This window comes from Juglans regia, unplaced genomic scaffold, assembly GCF_001411555.2.
Source record: "Juglans regia cultivar Chandler unplaced genomic scaffold, Walnut 2.0 Scaffold_23, whole genome shotgun sequence".
Taxonomy (NCBI): Eukaryota; Viridiplantae; Streptophyta; class Magnoliopsida; order Fagales; family Juglandaceae; genus Juglans; species Juglans regia.
In genome coordinates, this window is record NW_023354173.1 from 47,696 (window position 1) to 62,997 (window position 15,302).

General features: G+C 34.9%; 2 protein-coding genes across 2 annotated transcripts; both read left to right on the forward strand.

Moving 5' to 3' along the window:
• The first annotated feature begins 5,909 nt into the window (after positions 1-5,909).
• LOC108995367 (nuclear pore complex protein NUP58) lies at positions 5,910-10,862 on the forward strand. Its single transcript, XM_018970934.2, has 6 exons — positions 5,910-6,374; positions 6,970-7,084; positions 8,314-8,775; positions 9,338-9,875; positions 10,152-10,192; positions 10,546-10,862. The coding sequence occupies exons 1-6, from the start codon at positions 6,037-6,039 to the stop codon at positions 10,582-10,584; spliced, it is 1,533 nt and encodes a 510-aa protein (XP_018826479.1). The 5' UTR covers positions 5,910-6,036; the 3' UTR covers positions 10,585-10,862.
• Positions 10,863-12,554: 1,692 nt separating this feature from the next.
• Positions 12,555-15,302, forward strand: LOC108999841 (polyneuridine-aldehyde esterase-like). The gene is made up of 3 exons (XM_035686967.1): positions 12,555-12,595; positions 12,980-13,232; positions 14,845-15,302. Exons 1-3 carry the CDS (start codon positions 12,555-12,557, stop codon positions 15,130-15,132), a joined length of 582 nt encoding a protein of 193 aa, XP_035542860.1. The 3' UTR covers positions 15,133-15,302.

Sequence of the window (15,302 nt, forward strand, 5' to 3'; positions counted from 1 at the left end):
TTACCTTTTTTTACTTTTTTGTTGTTCTCTTTCCTCTTCCTTTTCTGTCTCTTATTCTCTCCGAAGTAATCTTTTTCTCTCTTCTTTTTCTTCTTCTTCTCTCTGTCTCTCCCTTGTCTGCATCTTCTTTTCATCTTCATCTATGCGTTCTCTCTCAATTCAGACCCTCTCTCTTTTTTCTCTCTTCGCCTTGCGCCACTAGTCGTCGTTAGCAGCTGCAGACCAGGCCGGACAACAGCCCTCCTTCAAGCAGCATCAGCTCTCTCTTGATCTCTCCTACGTTTCCCACTCGCAGATGCTGGAGGAACATTCTTCAGGTTTTCGTCAAACATGGCAAACAAGTAAGTTTATATTGCTTGTCCAGGCCTATTTGGAGTCCCACCCTTCACATGATTAATCAAATTCTTGTAGAAAGTGCTTGCATTTTCTACGCTTGCTACATCACCCTCTTCTGATGGCCAACGGCTCTCTGATACAACGATTTGCAGATTAGGTGCACCAGCTGTTGGGCTTGGGTTTGCTGTTGGGTGGAGAACCCTCGGCGGAAGCTAGCGGCTTTGGTCTTGAGCTTGGAGTCGTACATCTCGGGCTCACACATAGTCATCGTCATGGGAGTCTCGCTAGAAAACTGAGCCAGCGATGCAATTCCTGCCGTGGTGGTGGAGCAGTCGAGAAAGTCCTCAAGTAGGGGTGATACCCGCATGGTGCGGGGCGGGGGGTACCCTCCCTCGCACCATGCGGGGGTTAGTGGTTTTCCCCCCGCCCTCGCCTCCCGGGGGCGAGGGAAAAAATTCAATCCGCCCCGCCCCCCGCCTAGGCACCACATTGTGTTTAAAAAAAAATTTTTTGGTCTAAAAATATTTTTTTAGACCAAAATTATAATATAATTTAAATAATAAATTAAAATTTATAAATATAAAAAAACTTAAACTAATTAGAGTTAGATTTTAGATTGATTTGACTTCCTAAACCAACCTTTATATAGGGTTATCCCGCCCCCTGCCCCCGCTAGGCCCTCTCTATGTGGGGCGAGGGACCCTGCCCCCGCATGGGCGGAGCGAGGTAGCCAGCCGGCCCGCCCATACGGAGGCGGGGCGAAAATTGGGAGGAGCGGTGAACATGGAGAGGTCTGTTGCACTAGCGGTTGCATTTTCTTTAGGCCTTGCGTCGACAACAATACTTGCGATAGAATCAATGTCATGTGTGAGAGATGTATGAGGATGTTGGGAGAGATGGTGAGAGATGTTGAACCTAGGGTAGAGGACATGAAGGCTTGGAAGAGGGAGAGTGGGGACGAGTCAGAGGGCAAGTAGGAGTTGGTGTGGTTGGAAAGAGAAAAATCGAGCTAGTTCTGAGTAGAAGAATCAAGGTTGTCAAGGAGCGTGAAAGAGATGCATGGGAGGGTGTGTGGGTTTGGGGTTTTCTGTCTTTGGAAATGGTAAAAAATGACTTCTTTTAACTCCTAGTGAGAGATTACGGGGAGAGTTAGGGACTTGTGGGGAGGTAAATGGGTAAGGAAATGAGCTGATGAATGACACATATATAGAGGTAGAAGAAAAAGATGACTACGAAGGAAAAAAGATAACTTGAGGTCCAGAAGCACCAGATTAGGTGCACCACCCAACCCCATTTCCTTTTCACTTTACTTTCTCTTTCTTTTGAAATTTCTTTTGTTTCTTTATTTCCAAAGTTTTGGTTCTCCGTTTAGCACTTGAGAAAATGAAGATCAAAGTACCTTTTTTTGATTGAAAGTTGTGTTGCCGTTATTTTTTTTTTGGTCACAAATAGTGAATTTGCGTTCCTTCCACTTCTAGTTAAACATATGGTGTGCAAATGCAAATGGGTATTTCTCCGGTTTCAGTTTTATAATTTTCTCCAAAAATATGTACCATTTTAGTGCAAGTTTTGGTTTTTGAGGCAACAATGATACTATGAGATGATTTCCCATTTTACGAAGTAATGTTAAAATATTTTGAGTAATGATAGCTGTACAACCAGTTTACCATCAATGTACTTACAAATAAAAAAAACATTTTAAAATTATAAAATAATTTTTATAGTACTGTTCTGTATTTTTATAATTTTTTTTTTATTATATATCAACTAAGTGGTAAATGAATTGTATATCAGTTGGCAGAGTATCATTAAAAAAAGTACTATAAAACACAATAAAGGTTGATGAGATTTTTTTTAATGTTGTTTCTGTTATTGCGTCTGTTGTTTATTTAAGTGTTGTTTCTGTTATTACTTTCTTTGTTTATTTCTTGTATTGTTTGTTTGTTTGTTTATTTATTTACTTTTCTTTTATTTTTTGCATTGTTTGTTTGAGGGCACTGCATTGTTCAGTTGGGGCTGTTCAATAAGTGTCACTATTCATTCAAGGCTCTTTATGGAAGAAAAAAAGTGTTACTGTTTATTCATGTCCATTTACTATTTATTTACTAATTATAATAAAAATCATTCTAATTCATTTTTATATATTTGTGTGTTATGCCAGATTTAGTTTTATTTATAGCATCCATAATAATTTAATTAAAAACATTCTAGTTTAAGATTTCTATTAATTTACAACACTTCAATTTTCTGTATATAAGTTGTTTAGGTTTTTATTAATCATGCAAAGCTATTCAAAATTTATTTTGTAGGAACATTTGTCATATATAAAAAATCTTGTAGAAAACATTTCAAAGAGAGAGTGGCCGGATGATTCAACTTTCTACAGAACATGACCGATTCAAGCAATAGAAACATAAGAATTTCAATGTCCTCTCTATTGATGTCGTGCAAGATGACACAAATAATAGATCATGGTAGAATGATCAAAGAATTCATATGTTAAACTAATGTTTTTGTTAAATATAGTTGTATTAAATAATGTCTTTATGTTATAATCTATGCAAACATGTAATTATTATCCAATACTTAACTATTATTACCTAAAAATATTTATTAAAAATTACATTTTTTTTTCTCTATGTATTAAATTATTGATTGAAATCTTTTTTTTTTTTTTTTTTATATTTATAAAAAACATATTATTAACTAAAAATAGAACTAGGCAAACGTGCTTTGCACTAGTGTGTGTGTGTGTGTATATATATATATATATATATATATATATATATATGTAGTGTACAAATCTCAACTATCTTGAAAAGAGAGGATTTTCATACGCACCTGTTCGAAAGGAGAGAAAAAAATATGTATACAGCCTAGAATCATGATATATATACTGAGTGCTTTTTCTCACCGAACCCTAACATATATAGCATGCTTCCATGATGTATTCCATCCCATGCACACCAACATGCAGAGGGGCTGAGCCACCTGCAGGCCGTCCAGTGTGCAAGAGATGGAATATACCATAAACTCATGTTGATGAGTCAGGCCGACAATTGGTATATAAAACCCCCCGGCCGGCCACCATTTTCAGATTTTCTAAACCTTAAAGAAGTCTGCTGCATGATCTGTGCATGCGGTTGGATCTCCATTGTCAAACCCAGCTTGGAGTTGTGGGCATGAAGATGCCAAGACATATTGCTAATTTATAGAGGGAGAGGGATTAATAATTGCATGGGTTTGAATTCTGATGGAATTCTTAATTTTCATTTCTATATCCAAAGCATATGGTCATGATTTATTCGTCTTGGAATCGCACCAATTGAGATTCCAAGTAGAGGATATTGTAAGTGTAATGCTCCCTGACGTGGACATCACCGACAATGAACACCTGATCATCTCCATGACTGTCATCTGCATGATGCATTTGGTGGATCTGACATACGTACGGTGTTCATCGTGACCATTTTATGTTTGTCACCCGGCCCATCTCTCCGGTGACAATTCGTATTCGCATGTCGTCTTAATGTCTTTTAAATGATTATTAGATTATATGAATCAACTTAAACATGACTCCTCGTATAAATAAGAGTGACACGACATAATTTGTTTAACCTGTTTAATAATTAATTTTTATTGAATTAACTTGTATGCAACCCATTAACCTATTTTATATAAATGGGTTGAATTGATCCGTATATTTATTTTTAATCTAATTAATATAATTTTTCATATAATACAATGATAACTATGTATATAAATCATTCGTAATTACTATTAGATTCATAATAAAATATTTTATTATCAACATCTAATCCAATAATAAATAAGAAAATTAATATTTTCATAAAATAAAATTACATGTTAACAAAAGATTTTTAGTAGTTTGAGATATAAGTAGTTAAATACTAATATTTATATTGCATCCTAACAACAAAAAAATACAAATAAAACTAAACATTTATTAAATATAAAATATATAATTAATTTGTGTTATATATACGGGTGATTGTGGGTTTTGCAAGTTGACCCACAATTGATTCCTTTACTAGTATTGTTTTATCGGGTCAATTTATTTTGATTAAAATCCATTTATATTAAATTCAAATCCACTTATTTTGTGTCGATACAGTTCTCCATGACCTTATCTCAATCATTTATCTTAAGTCACATTTGGATATAAAAAAAAAAAAGCCTTTTACAACGTCGATTATCTAATATATGATGTGATACGTTAGATGCAAAACAAATTTTTATTATAAGATAAGATTAAATAATCATACTTTCTAGCTATAAGTCAATTTATAGATTTTCATTTATAAGTATCTTTATACATGTAACATTTTCTTTCTTGCTTGGTTGAGAGCATGAGTACTTGATGGATTTACATAAGAGAAATGTTTGGTTTACAAAGAAATTTCACAAAAATAAATTTATAAACTGATATGACTTGATATAATAAATCGTATTGAAAGCCTCATTTTATTGTAAAATAAATTTGATAGTTGTATTAAATCATATCAGTTTGTAAATTTATTTTTGTAAGAACTTTTATTAAATATAATACTTCTCTCTTATTATATATATATATATAGAAAGGGGTCTACAAGAAGGTTGGGAGAGATTGTGTGATCTTCAAAGTATTATCCTGGAAATATTCTACTTGTCGGCCTCAATCTTATATGAGTGATGAATAATAGGTACCGCACACAAATGGTTTTAACTCACGTTTTCTTTGGAGTGGAGAACATCTAGTGGAATCGGAATTATTCGTGGTATTCCATTCCATCCCTAAATTTGTTTGTAATCAATGACGTTAACAACCATTAAAGCTATAATTTCTACTTAAATTAAGCCCCCAAAACAAATTTTCATGTTTAATTATTTCCTATCATGATTGTGTTGGCGTTATTGTCGGAAGCGGAATGCATTTTATTTGTTTTGAATTAATACATGAGAAGTACTGCTAGATCTATACACATACCCATTAACATACCATATCAAGTCATATCAATTTGTAAATTTTATTTTATAACACTTCTTACCGTCATTTCTCTTATACAAATTGCCATAAATAAAATAGACTACTCGGAGGCCCATTGATTTTAAATGCAATAAGAAAGAAGAATTATGTATATTAATATAGTTTTACTTCTCATCATCCCCCACACCTGACACCACACACCATATTTATTTTTATTTATTTTGATTTTATTATTGTTAAACTAATTGAGTTCTTCTATTTATCGTTCATATACCACATATTTACTAAAATAAAAAATAAAAAATTATACGTGGTATGTGGATTCAACGGAAGGATACAACGTGTCCTTCCTCCACACCCCTAAAAGAATGGATAGAGAAAGGTAAATGGGCTATGATTTTAATAGGCCAGCCCAAATATCTCTGCTTGCCACTCGCATCGGCTTGACCCAAATATAAAGGTTTGGGGGCTAAACCCATTGGGCCCGAAACTTCAAAAACCGGGGACTGATTGACAAAAAAGACTTGCACAGAGGACCAAAACGCAAATTGCTTCCAACTCAGTGCCTTTTTCAATAAAATTCGCAAAAACGATACCAAGCGCGGGTCTTTCCCCTCCATCTCTCTCTAGGGTTTTTGGTGTTAGCTTTAACGAGGAAATCGAAACCCAGAAAACACTGTCCTCGTTGAAGAAACAAAAACAGAGAAAACGCAATGGCGTTTTCGATGTTTTCTACTCCGCAGCCACAACAACAGCAGCAGCTGTTTCAGCCTCAAGCTCAAACTTTTCAGCAGAGCAGTCCTTTTTTCCCGCAACAACAGCAACAGCAACAACAACAACAATTGCAACTCTTCCAACCACAGCAGCAGCAACAACAACAGCAGCAACAGTTTCAGCAGCAACAGCAGCAGCAGCAGCAGCAACAGCAACAGCAACAGCAACAGCAACAACAGCATTTGTTTCTGTTCACTAACGATAAAACTCCGGCGAATTATAGTACCAAGTGGTCGGATCTTCATCCTGAGTCCCAGAAAATTCTCCTTCAGATCGAGTATGTTTTCCTTTGTCTCAATTACCTTCTTTTTCTAGCTCTTTGATTTTTTTCGAAGTCCTTGCATGTTTTAACTAAATATTATGGATTGGTTGCTGAGAGGTGGTGGGGAAAAGGACCCAAAGGAAAGAAACTTTGGTGTCTTTTTCACTTGTTGTGTTGTCGAGTTTCGGTTCAATTAAGCTGAATTGCCGCATTAGCTGGATGTAGTAGAAAATTCCAATTTCTTGTGCTTCGAAATGGAGAAATCTTTGTTCAAATTCTTGATTCCTTTTCCTGGTACATTCATTTTGTAAGCATTAAAATGAACTTGTGACTCTGAGAAATTTCTGCAAAAAATGAAATTGTTTTAAATTTTGTTTCACTTCACTGCAGATTTTCACTTAAAAATGTGGCATTTTGTTTGATTTGAGTTCCTTAATCCGAGTTTTTTTTCCCAAATGTTTAAATTTATTTCAAGTGTCAGTATTGATCCTGATGAGGCATAATGTAAATATGGTTCACTTTTAATTGTCTTTGTAGCTACTATAGTTGGTCGATTTTGGGTATAATAGTATTGTACGCGCTTTGAGTTGCTTAAGTATTGATTGTATAGGGAGCGGATATTGAAGTACAGAGATGAGAGCCAGAGGCTGGATCAGTGTACTCGTCTTTATGATTCTTCAGTTTGCAATGATGCATTCGAGCCTGATGCAAGCCGAATTGTTCAGGTCTACTCTTTGATTCGATCCCTTTTATTTTTAGCTGTCTATGATATCTCATTGTTTTCACTGAACCCCGACTTCTGACTTGTAGTTTTTTTTTTCTTTGCCATTTTATATAAATATCTGTGTCAAACTCTCCTACCTACTCTCTCTCTCTCTCTCTTGTTCCTCCACTCTCTCACTCGCTCTCTATTGTGAGCCTGTGAACTATTGACACTGCTTTCCTGCCAGTGTCATTGCTCGATATGCGACCGCCTACCATACACAGTAGTGCCAATATTGAAGCTGCCCGACGTCACTTTGGCTCTCAAAGAGCCAGCTATATTACCCTCGCCTAAACAGCAGAACTCAACCACCACGCGTCAGCCTTATTCAAGCATGGTGAGCATGATTGAATAACAAATACACATACGATAAGCTGATTGAGGCCATTTGGTAATTGATAGGGTATGAAAATTATATGATTGTGATCGGTGGAAGTCGTGGTGGCATCTATATGGTGGTAGCTGTTGGGGGTCTCCCCTGATGAGTCTTATTGCATCCATACACGGTAATGGTTATAGGAAGACTGGAAAGTAGATGGCCCGCAATGGGAAACTCATCCCATTCTGCACATTCCAGGAAATGAAATGTGGCCTTTGCTGGGAAGATGTTGCATACTTTCGTATAAAACAAGAAGGTTCAACAAATGGAACCCACCCGTGGGTAGCCCAAGTGGTAAGGGCGAATTTGTGTGCATGAGCCCTTTGTCACAGGTTCGATTTCCCCTGGGATCAAACTACAATTTAAGTTGGAGGCCATGGTGGTGGGTTGTTGTGCTAGTCTTCCTGGGGGTTTAGGTTCCATGGGTGAGTCCTAAGGGCTCTGCCATGGGGTTGTTCCCCGTCATAAAAAAAAAAAGGTTCAACAAATGGAAATTAATAACCAAGTCTTATGAGTTCGTTACAAGTGAAGGAAATTGCTTTGGAAAATACAACATTCCTGGGTCTTCTTTAGTTTTAACCAAAGACCTTTTAAGTGTTAATTAATCCAAGCAAATTTGATCATGAAACCTAGTGTTGTAGGAAAAAAAAGAAGAAAAGAAAAAAAAAAAAAATTCCTTTTAAACTCTAGTATTACCAAGACCTTATATATAAGACCTTTCTACTGCAGTACTTATTGCTTTTTACAGTGCTTCATGCATTTTTTAACTGTGAATATATGGTATGAGATATATTACTCATGTTATTTGCCAGGAACTTGGGGGAGTTAGCTCTGCCATGGAACGACAGAAAGCTGTGCTGCAGGAGCTGATGGCTGTTGTGAAAGATATGTTACGGAACACAGAGGTTGGTATTCGTTCTTTCATGATGCTACGCCCAAGGTTCCTTCATCCAAATACTGGAGGTGCTTCAAATGCCATTGCTCCATCACAAGCTCCCGGAGCGACAGCAGCATCTGGTATGAGTGCAACCTCTATGGTGCCAGTTTTTGATTTCTACAGTGGGGTTCCGAGAAAACCATCCCCCTTTTTACAGCAAACAGTTGCCAGATTTGAGAAGTATCTCGGTGAGTGCCGCCAATGGATTGAAGAATTAGAGCAGCTTCTCCTCTTAGGTTCTGACAGGAACTCTTTCAATCTTGGATACTCATTGTTACAATCTCTTCCGAAAGTCATGTCAAATGTGCATGACTTTTTTCTTCACGTGGCTGCCAAGGTACATCAGCAAATATATTTTTCGTATAGGTTTACTTTTGAAAATAGAGGGTGGCTACATACCTTTCATGTTATCTATTGTTAGGTATTAATGATGATACTGACTTGAAAGCAACTGGAGCTTCCTACAAGCGGTTACCCCATTTTTCCTCTGGGAAAAGAACATTAAGACTCTACCTATGTAACCTATATCACTTAAATGTTAAATTTAGGTAATACATTGACCTTATTTACTTTTTAAAAGAACTAAAAAGCAAATGAAAGAACTAACAAGCAAAGATACATCTCAAGTAAAACAAATACTATGCCATTTTATATTTGATGCCCTATCATTGGAGTTGGTTCTTATGTGTCATTTCAACATATCATATACTTGGTCCCAATTCCAATCCTCCCCTCTTACCCATCCCCCTCCCAAAGAAAAGGAAGCAGCAGAAAACCATGCTCTGGCACATACAAAATGGATCATTATGCTATTTCCTAATATTTTGTTATGATTGTTACTTATATAAAAAAATTAATTCGTATGATTAATAACAAATGTATTGCAATGTATTCCTTAGGTGGAGAGTATTCATCAGTATATTGAATCCATGAAAGCAGCTTATCTTGCTGATCAGCGCCATCGAGGAGGCTATGGGAATGATCCCTTTCTTGAAGCTGATAGGCGTGAAACAGCAAGACAGGAAGCTGCTGCTAAGAGAGTACATCCAACTTTGCATTTGCCAACAAATTCACAACCATCAACACAAGTTGCAGGGTTGCTTGCCAGCTCCGGGACTCATGGGACATCGGCTTCCCAACAGACATCTGCAGCGACCACATTGGTGTCGTCAGGGAGTGGCTTGTCACTTTTTGGCACACCTACTTCTGCCCCTTCCCCTGTGTCATCTTCTCTGTTTGCGACACCAACCACTTCTGCTCCAGTATCCTCTCTATTCGGATCATCTGGTGCTACTCCACAGACATCCCTTTTTGGTTCTTCGTCAGGATCTTTGTTCGGGTCTGCCTCTACTCCCTCTTTGTTTGCTAGTGGCGCTCCAGCTTTTGGTTCTACCACTCCCTCTGGAAGTTCACTATTTTCAACACCATTTGCTTCAGGTACCTTATCATTTTTTGTTCTACATAAGAATAATTCATGGTCCATTGATAAGATTATTATGGGTTAGTTCCAGTTTACAATCTTGTTTGGGTTGATTATCAGAGTTTAGTTTGAGAAGTTGCACTGGACTTATCTGATTCACATCCTTTGACAGTTTTCAAATCAAATCATAAGGATCTTAATGTCGACATCATCAAGATTGATTTTACATGTTTGTATTTTATTTTTGTTTCTAATTTCTCATAATTGCCTAATTTATTCTCACTTCTTCCCAGGTGCTGCAACAGGTTCTGGGGCCAGCTTTGGGGCTGCATCAGTGAGTAAATTTTTCCTTTTTTTTTTAATGTTTCTGGAGGAGTTTAATCAATATTGTACTTTTTACTTAAAAGAACCTTAGAAATGTAGGTCGTTATAAATAAATTGATCAATTTTGTTTTTGGTCGAACTGAAGATCAGTTAAGTGGCAAGAAGAGCAACAAACATCAACTTGAAAGAACAGTGTACTTGAATTTAGTTTTAAGTCATGCAGTGCAATCAATTTCTACTACTGTTTGCTGCAGAGCTAATACCATCTGCTCGTCAGCTCAGCTTTATATGATATGATTGATTTCCTAAGAGAACGGTATTCCTCTATTAATGATCTTTTCCACATATCCTATGTTTTTGCAGAAATCATCAAAACCAAAGTCTAGAACTGGTAGAAGGTAGCTTCAGTTCAGTGTTTCTGCAAAGATCTCTCTCAATTGAGCAAAATCAAATTAGCAGATCAAATGTGCTGTGTCATGTCCTACCGGTTCCGCGTTAATCCTGTGTGTTTCCAAAGATGGCAGGGAGATGCTGGGGGATCGGTGTTACTGTAACATTGTAGGGTAAAATCTTCGGGTAAAGTGGTTGTGGATGACTGGATGTGAATGTGAATTCTTAGCCCAAAAGTTTCACCTGCATTTGTCGGGATATTAGAATATGTTCAATAATCTGTTTATCCACTCTTTTAATTTTTTATTAATATGTTTTTTCCTTTTTTCTTTTCTCAAAATTTGGGAGTAATAGAGCATGAGTGCAATTGAGCTTTGCTACTCATCATCTTTACATACTACAAATTATATTTATTTTTATATATTTTTTATTTTATTTTTCCTAAACTAATTGAGTTCTACTTATCATCTATATATCATACATTTGGTAAAAGAAAAAAATTAAAAATTAAAAAATCATGTATGGTATGGTATGAAAATGATGAGTATAATTTTTCTTCTTCAGAATGAAACTTCGTAGGATGGTTATCTTGGGTAATTGGCCAGATATTTGTACAGGTTCCAGAATAGAAACTAATTAGGTTTCGTTTATTTTTATAAAACTTTTGATTTCATTTTATCTAATCATTATAATTTTATCAAATTTTTATATAAAATAAAATAAACAATTCAACTTTTTAAAATTTTAAAATAAAAATAATATTAAAAAATAATATTCTAATAATATTTTATTCAACTTTCAATTTTTATCTCAATTCATCTCATATGCGAAAACAAACGCAGTCTTAGGTCCCGTTTGGTTAATAGACTCGATTGAGATCAACTCAATTTAATCTAATTTTAAGTTGAGTCTAATATTCAAATACCCAACTCTCAAATTATTAAACTCACCTCAACTTAAAATCTCTTTACACGTAAGACCAACAACTTTTTTCAATTTATCATTTTTTTTATATGCGAGATCCATAATTTTTTTCAATTTTCCATAAATATATTTAAACTCATCTTAACATCTAAATATATTTAAATTCATTTTAGGTGGATCTCACAAAACTCACTCTACCATCTTAACTTATTACTATTTATAAAAAATTTAACTCAACTCAACATCTAAACGCAGCTTAAACTTCCATCTATCTACTGAAGTTAGATGTTTTGTGAATTTAGCAATTCTCTTGAGAAAATACACAAGGTAAATATGTTGCCTGACCTTGGGGTTGCTTCTGAAAACCAAGAGTGGTTTTGGCACACTAAAAACCTAAAAAATGGGAATTAATTAATAATGCTTATTTATTAAGATGATATTTGATTGTAGGTGATTAATTCTTCACTGTTACCACCACAATATATAATATAACAAACACAGCCAAACACAATTTTCTATAATTTTATTAGCGAGCCCTCACTTTGTCGAATAAGTGAAGTACTTAATTTGTAAAGCGTAGATTATTCTTAATTTGTACTCGTCCATGGAGCATGGTGTTGTCACAAAGTCATATCACCAGGGCCGGCCAGCACAATAGATTTTGAAGCTTATGGCGATAAGTTAAAATGTGATATTTTTCTTGTGTTAAATTAATTAATTTATATCTAAAATATATTTTCATTTAAACATTATTCCTCTTTGTTTTGGAATGCAAAATTGTTAATTAAATTTTCCAGTAGAAAAGAACGGTATGTATTATATAAAATCTTACTATATATATATGCCTATGAGTATTAATTCTAGATTAAAATAATATTAACATAGAATATATAAAAGAACCCATGCAATTTAGTAAATTAGCTTCACTTTTATATAAAAATGTTAACCTGCATATATAGTAACATAAAATGTCTTAATGTTGATATTCAAAATCAAGAAATAAATTATAAATTAGAGGAATTTAAAGAAAAATTGTACATGACGTTCAACTTCAAGCAATGGCCACATCTGTTTATGCGAATAAGATTCATGAATCTGGGTCAACTTACACCAACCCGTGTCTGCGACTTTCCTTAATTTCTTTGGCCACATCTTTGCTCGCTTTTATTTATTTTGTCTTTTACGTGTGTGACTTGTACTTGGGTATTTTTAAATTACGAAAATATCTTTTTAAAATGTATGATTCTACAAATTACACTTTGATTCAACGTGAAGTGTTCTAAAATTGAGTTTTACAAGCAAAGGTATTCTTAAATATGAGAAATGATACTTGCAGTCGTGAGCGTGCAGTCGCTGTGCAGTCGCTTTGAAAAAAGTGAATAAATAAGGAACCCACATGAAAAGAAATTAATTTTTTAATAGTGAACCCTACTCTTTTTCAAAGCGACTGCACAACGTTTGCGCATTCTACAACTGTATGTAGCATTACTTCTTCTGGAATCCACCCAAAACAGTTGCATGAAGTAAAGTCACTTTCGGAATACCTCGAGCCTTTGATGGAATTCATGGCGTCTCCGGCATTAATGGAGGAAAAGGTGGTCCTTGTCGGCCATAGCAATGGAGGTCTCTGCATATCTGTTGCCATGGAAAAGTTTCCTGAGAGAGTCTCCGTTGCAGTGTATGCCACCGCCGTTATGCCAGGTCCCGACTTGAGTATCTTGACGCTAGGCGAAGAGGTAGTACTCCCATCTCTCTCTCTCTCTCTCTCTCTCTCCCAACCTTATGCAGTGACTGTGACTTGGGATTGTCTGCAGACCGTAGATTATTCTTGTGCATGGGGATCCCCTCTATAGTATAGTAGAAGCGAAAATGATCATGATCATCCAGTGGAATTTTCTTCCTGCGTGATTGATTTGGATTTTCTTTTCTTTTCATTTATTTGTCCTGGCTTTTGGCTTTTCGTTTAGATATTGATGGTCAAATGATTAATTTGATGGCTCTTAATTTCTTTCTTGTGTTACGTGCTAATTGGAGTTAGTATCGACACTTCCAAAGACATTGGGCAAAGACAAAATAAAAAAATCCTCTCTGTTTGAAAAATTTGATTTTCATTTGAATGATTTTTATATATATTCGTTTTGTCGGTCGGTCATATATTTCCATACATATTTGATAAGTGCTAAGGTTTTAAATTATATAAGAGTAATCTTACAAAATAATACAGTTTAATGTGATCTATCGGATTTATTTTATAATAAAAATAATTTTTCAGTCTGATAAATCACATCAAGTTATATCAATTTGTAAGATTATTTTTGTATAATCACTTTATTGTTAGAGTATTTATCTTCATATTTTGGGTCAAAATCAAACCGTAAGATTTGAAGATGATGTGCATGTGAGATACTAATTAATTTGTGCATGCAATTAATTAATTCTATGACTCAACATCACTAGATATATACATGATATTTAAAAATTCATGCTTTAAATATATATTAACTAATTTATATATAGATAAAATTCACCTATATATATATATCTGATACAGCCAGATCGATCTTTAGATCAATTCGTACGTATATAGGTTTGCCTATTTTACAGCTACGTACTTAATTATAATGTCTTTTTGCATATATGGTTTGGAAAATAAAAAATATATATCATGTAGTTCAACAGAAGACTGGATTCTTATATGGACACGCAATTTACGTTCGATCAAGGGGAAAACAACCCTCAAACCTCCCTTTTATGGGGTCGCAACTTCATGGCAACCCAGTTTTACCAACTCTCCCAATATTCACATCAATTATCTCATTCATTGTCAGCATTTTCACGCACGTTTTATCCTCATAATCCAGAAAACTTCAAGACAGGTGTGTAATGGTCATATGTACATGATACAACCATTTACTTTTTTTTCTTCCTGAGAAAGAAGGAATCTTTTAAGCATAAATTTTGTATTCAATCCGCATAATATTAATGATGTTTTGTCGAATAAAAAGTGTTACAACTACAAAGAGATTTCATATATAAAAGTAAATCTATAAATTGACATGATTTTATATGATATATACGTTAGATCCACTTTACAATAAAAGTAACTTTATAATTTAATATACCACATCAAATCACGTCAGTTTGAAAATTTACTTATGTGAAATCTTTTTATGGCCAAAGCTATCATTTCTCTTTGCGGATATGCTTGACTACTTTCATTATAAGTTGTGAACAAAATTCTTGTTAATAGTAATTAATGTTATAATTATTATAAGTTAGTTAGCTAATTAATTAAGTTGTCATGCATTTCCTAATATATTGTACACAATGAAATTAATTAATTACTAGGATTTGACGCTTGCAATGTCGTTGGTGAGACCTATTCGTCTCTACGGGGATACTGCAACATTGCAAAAAGAAGCAAATCTGAGCAGGGAGAAATACGGGCAAGTTCCTAGAGTTTACATCATTTGTGAAGAAGACAATGTGATGAAGGTGGATTTCCAAAGGTGGATGATTGAGAACAATCCAGCACCGGAGGTGAAGGTAATTGCCGGTTCCGATCACATGGTGATGTTCTCGCAACCGAAGGAGCTGTGCTCCTGCCTCCTTGAAATTGCAGAGAAATATCCTTAAAACTTGCCACTTGCAGCTACCTAGCTTGGGATATATGTTTCGTGGCACAAATAAATTATGACCCGATGGTAATATCCCGTACGTGTGTCTTGAGTACTACAATATGATGGCATGCACATTATTTGAATTAATTAAGATCTAGTAGGCAATTAACAATTTGATTTGTAATA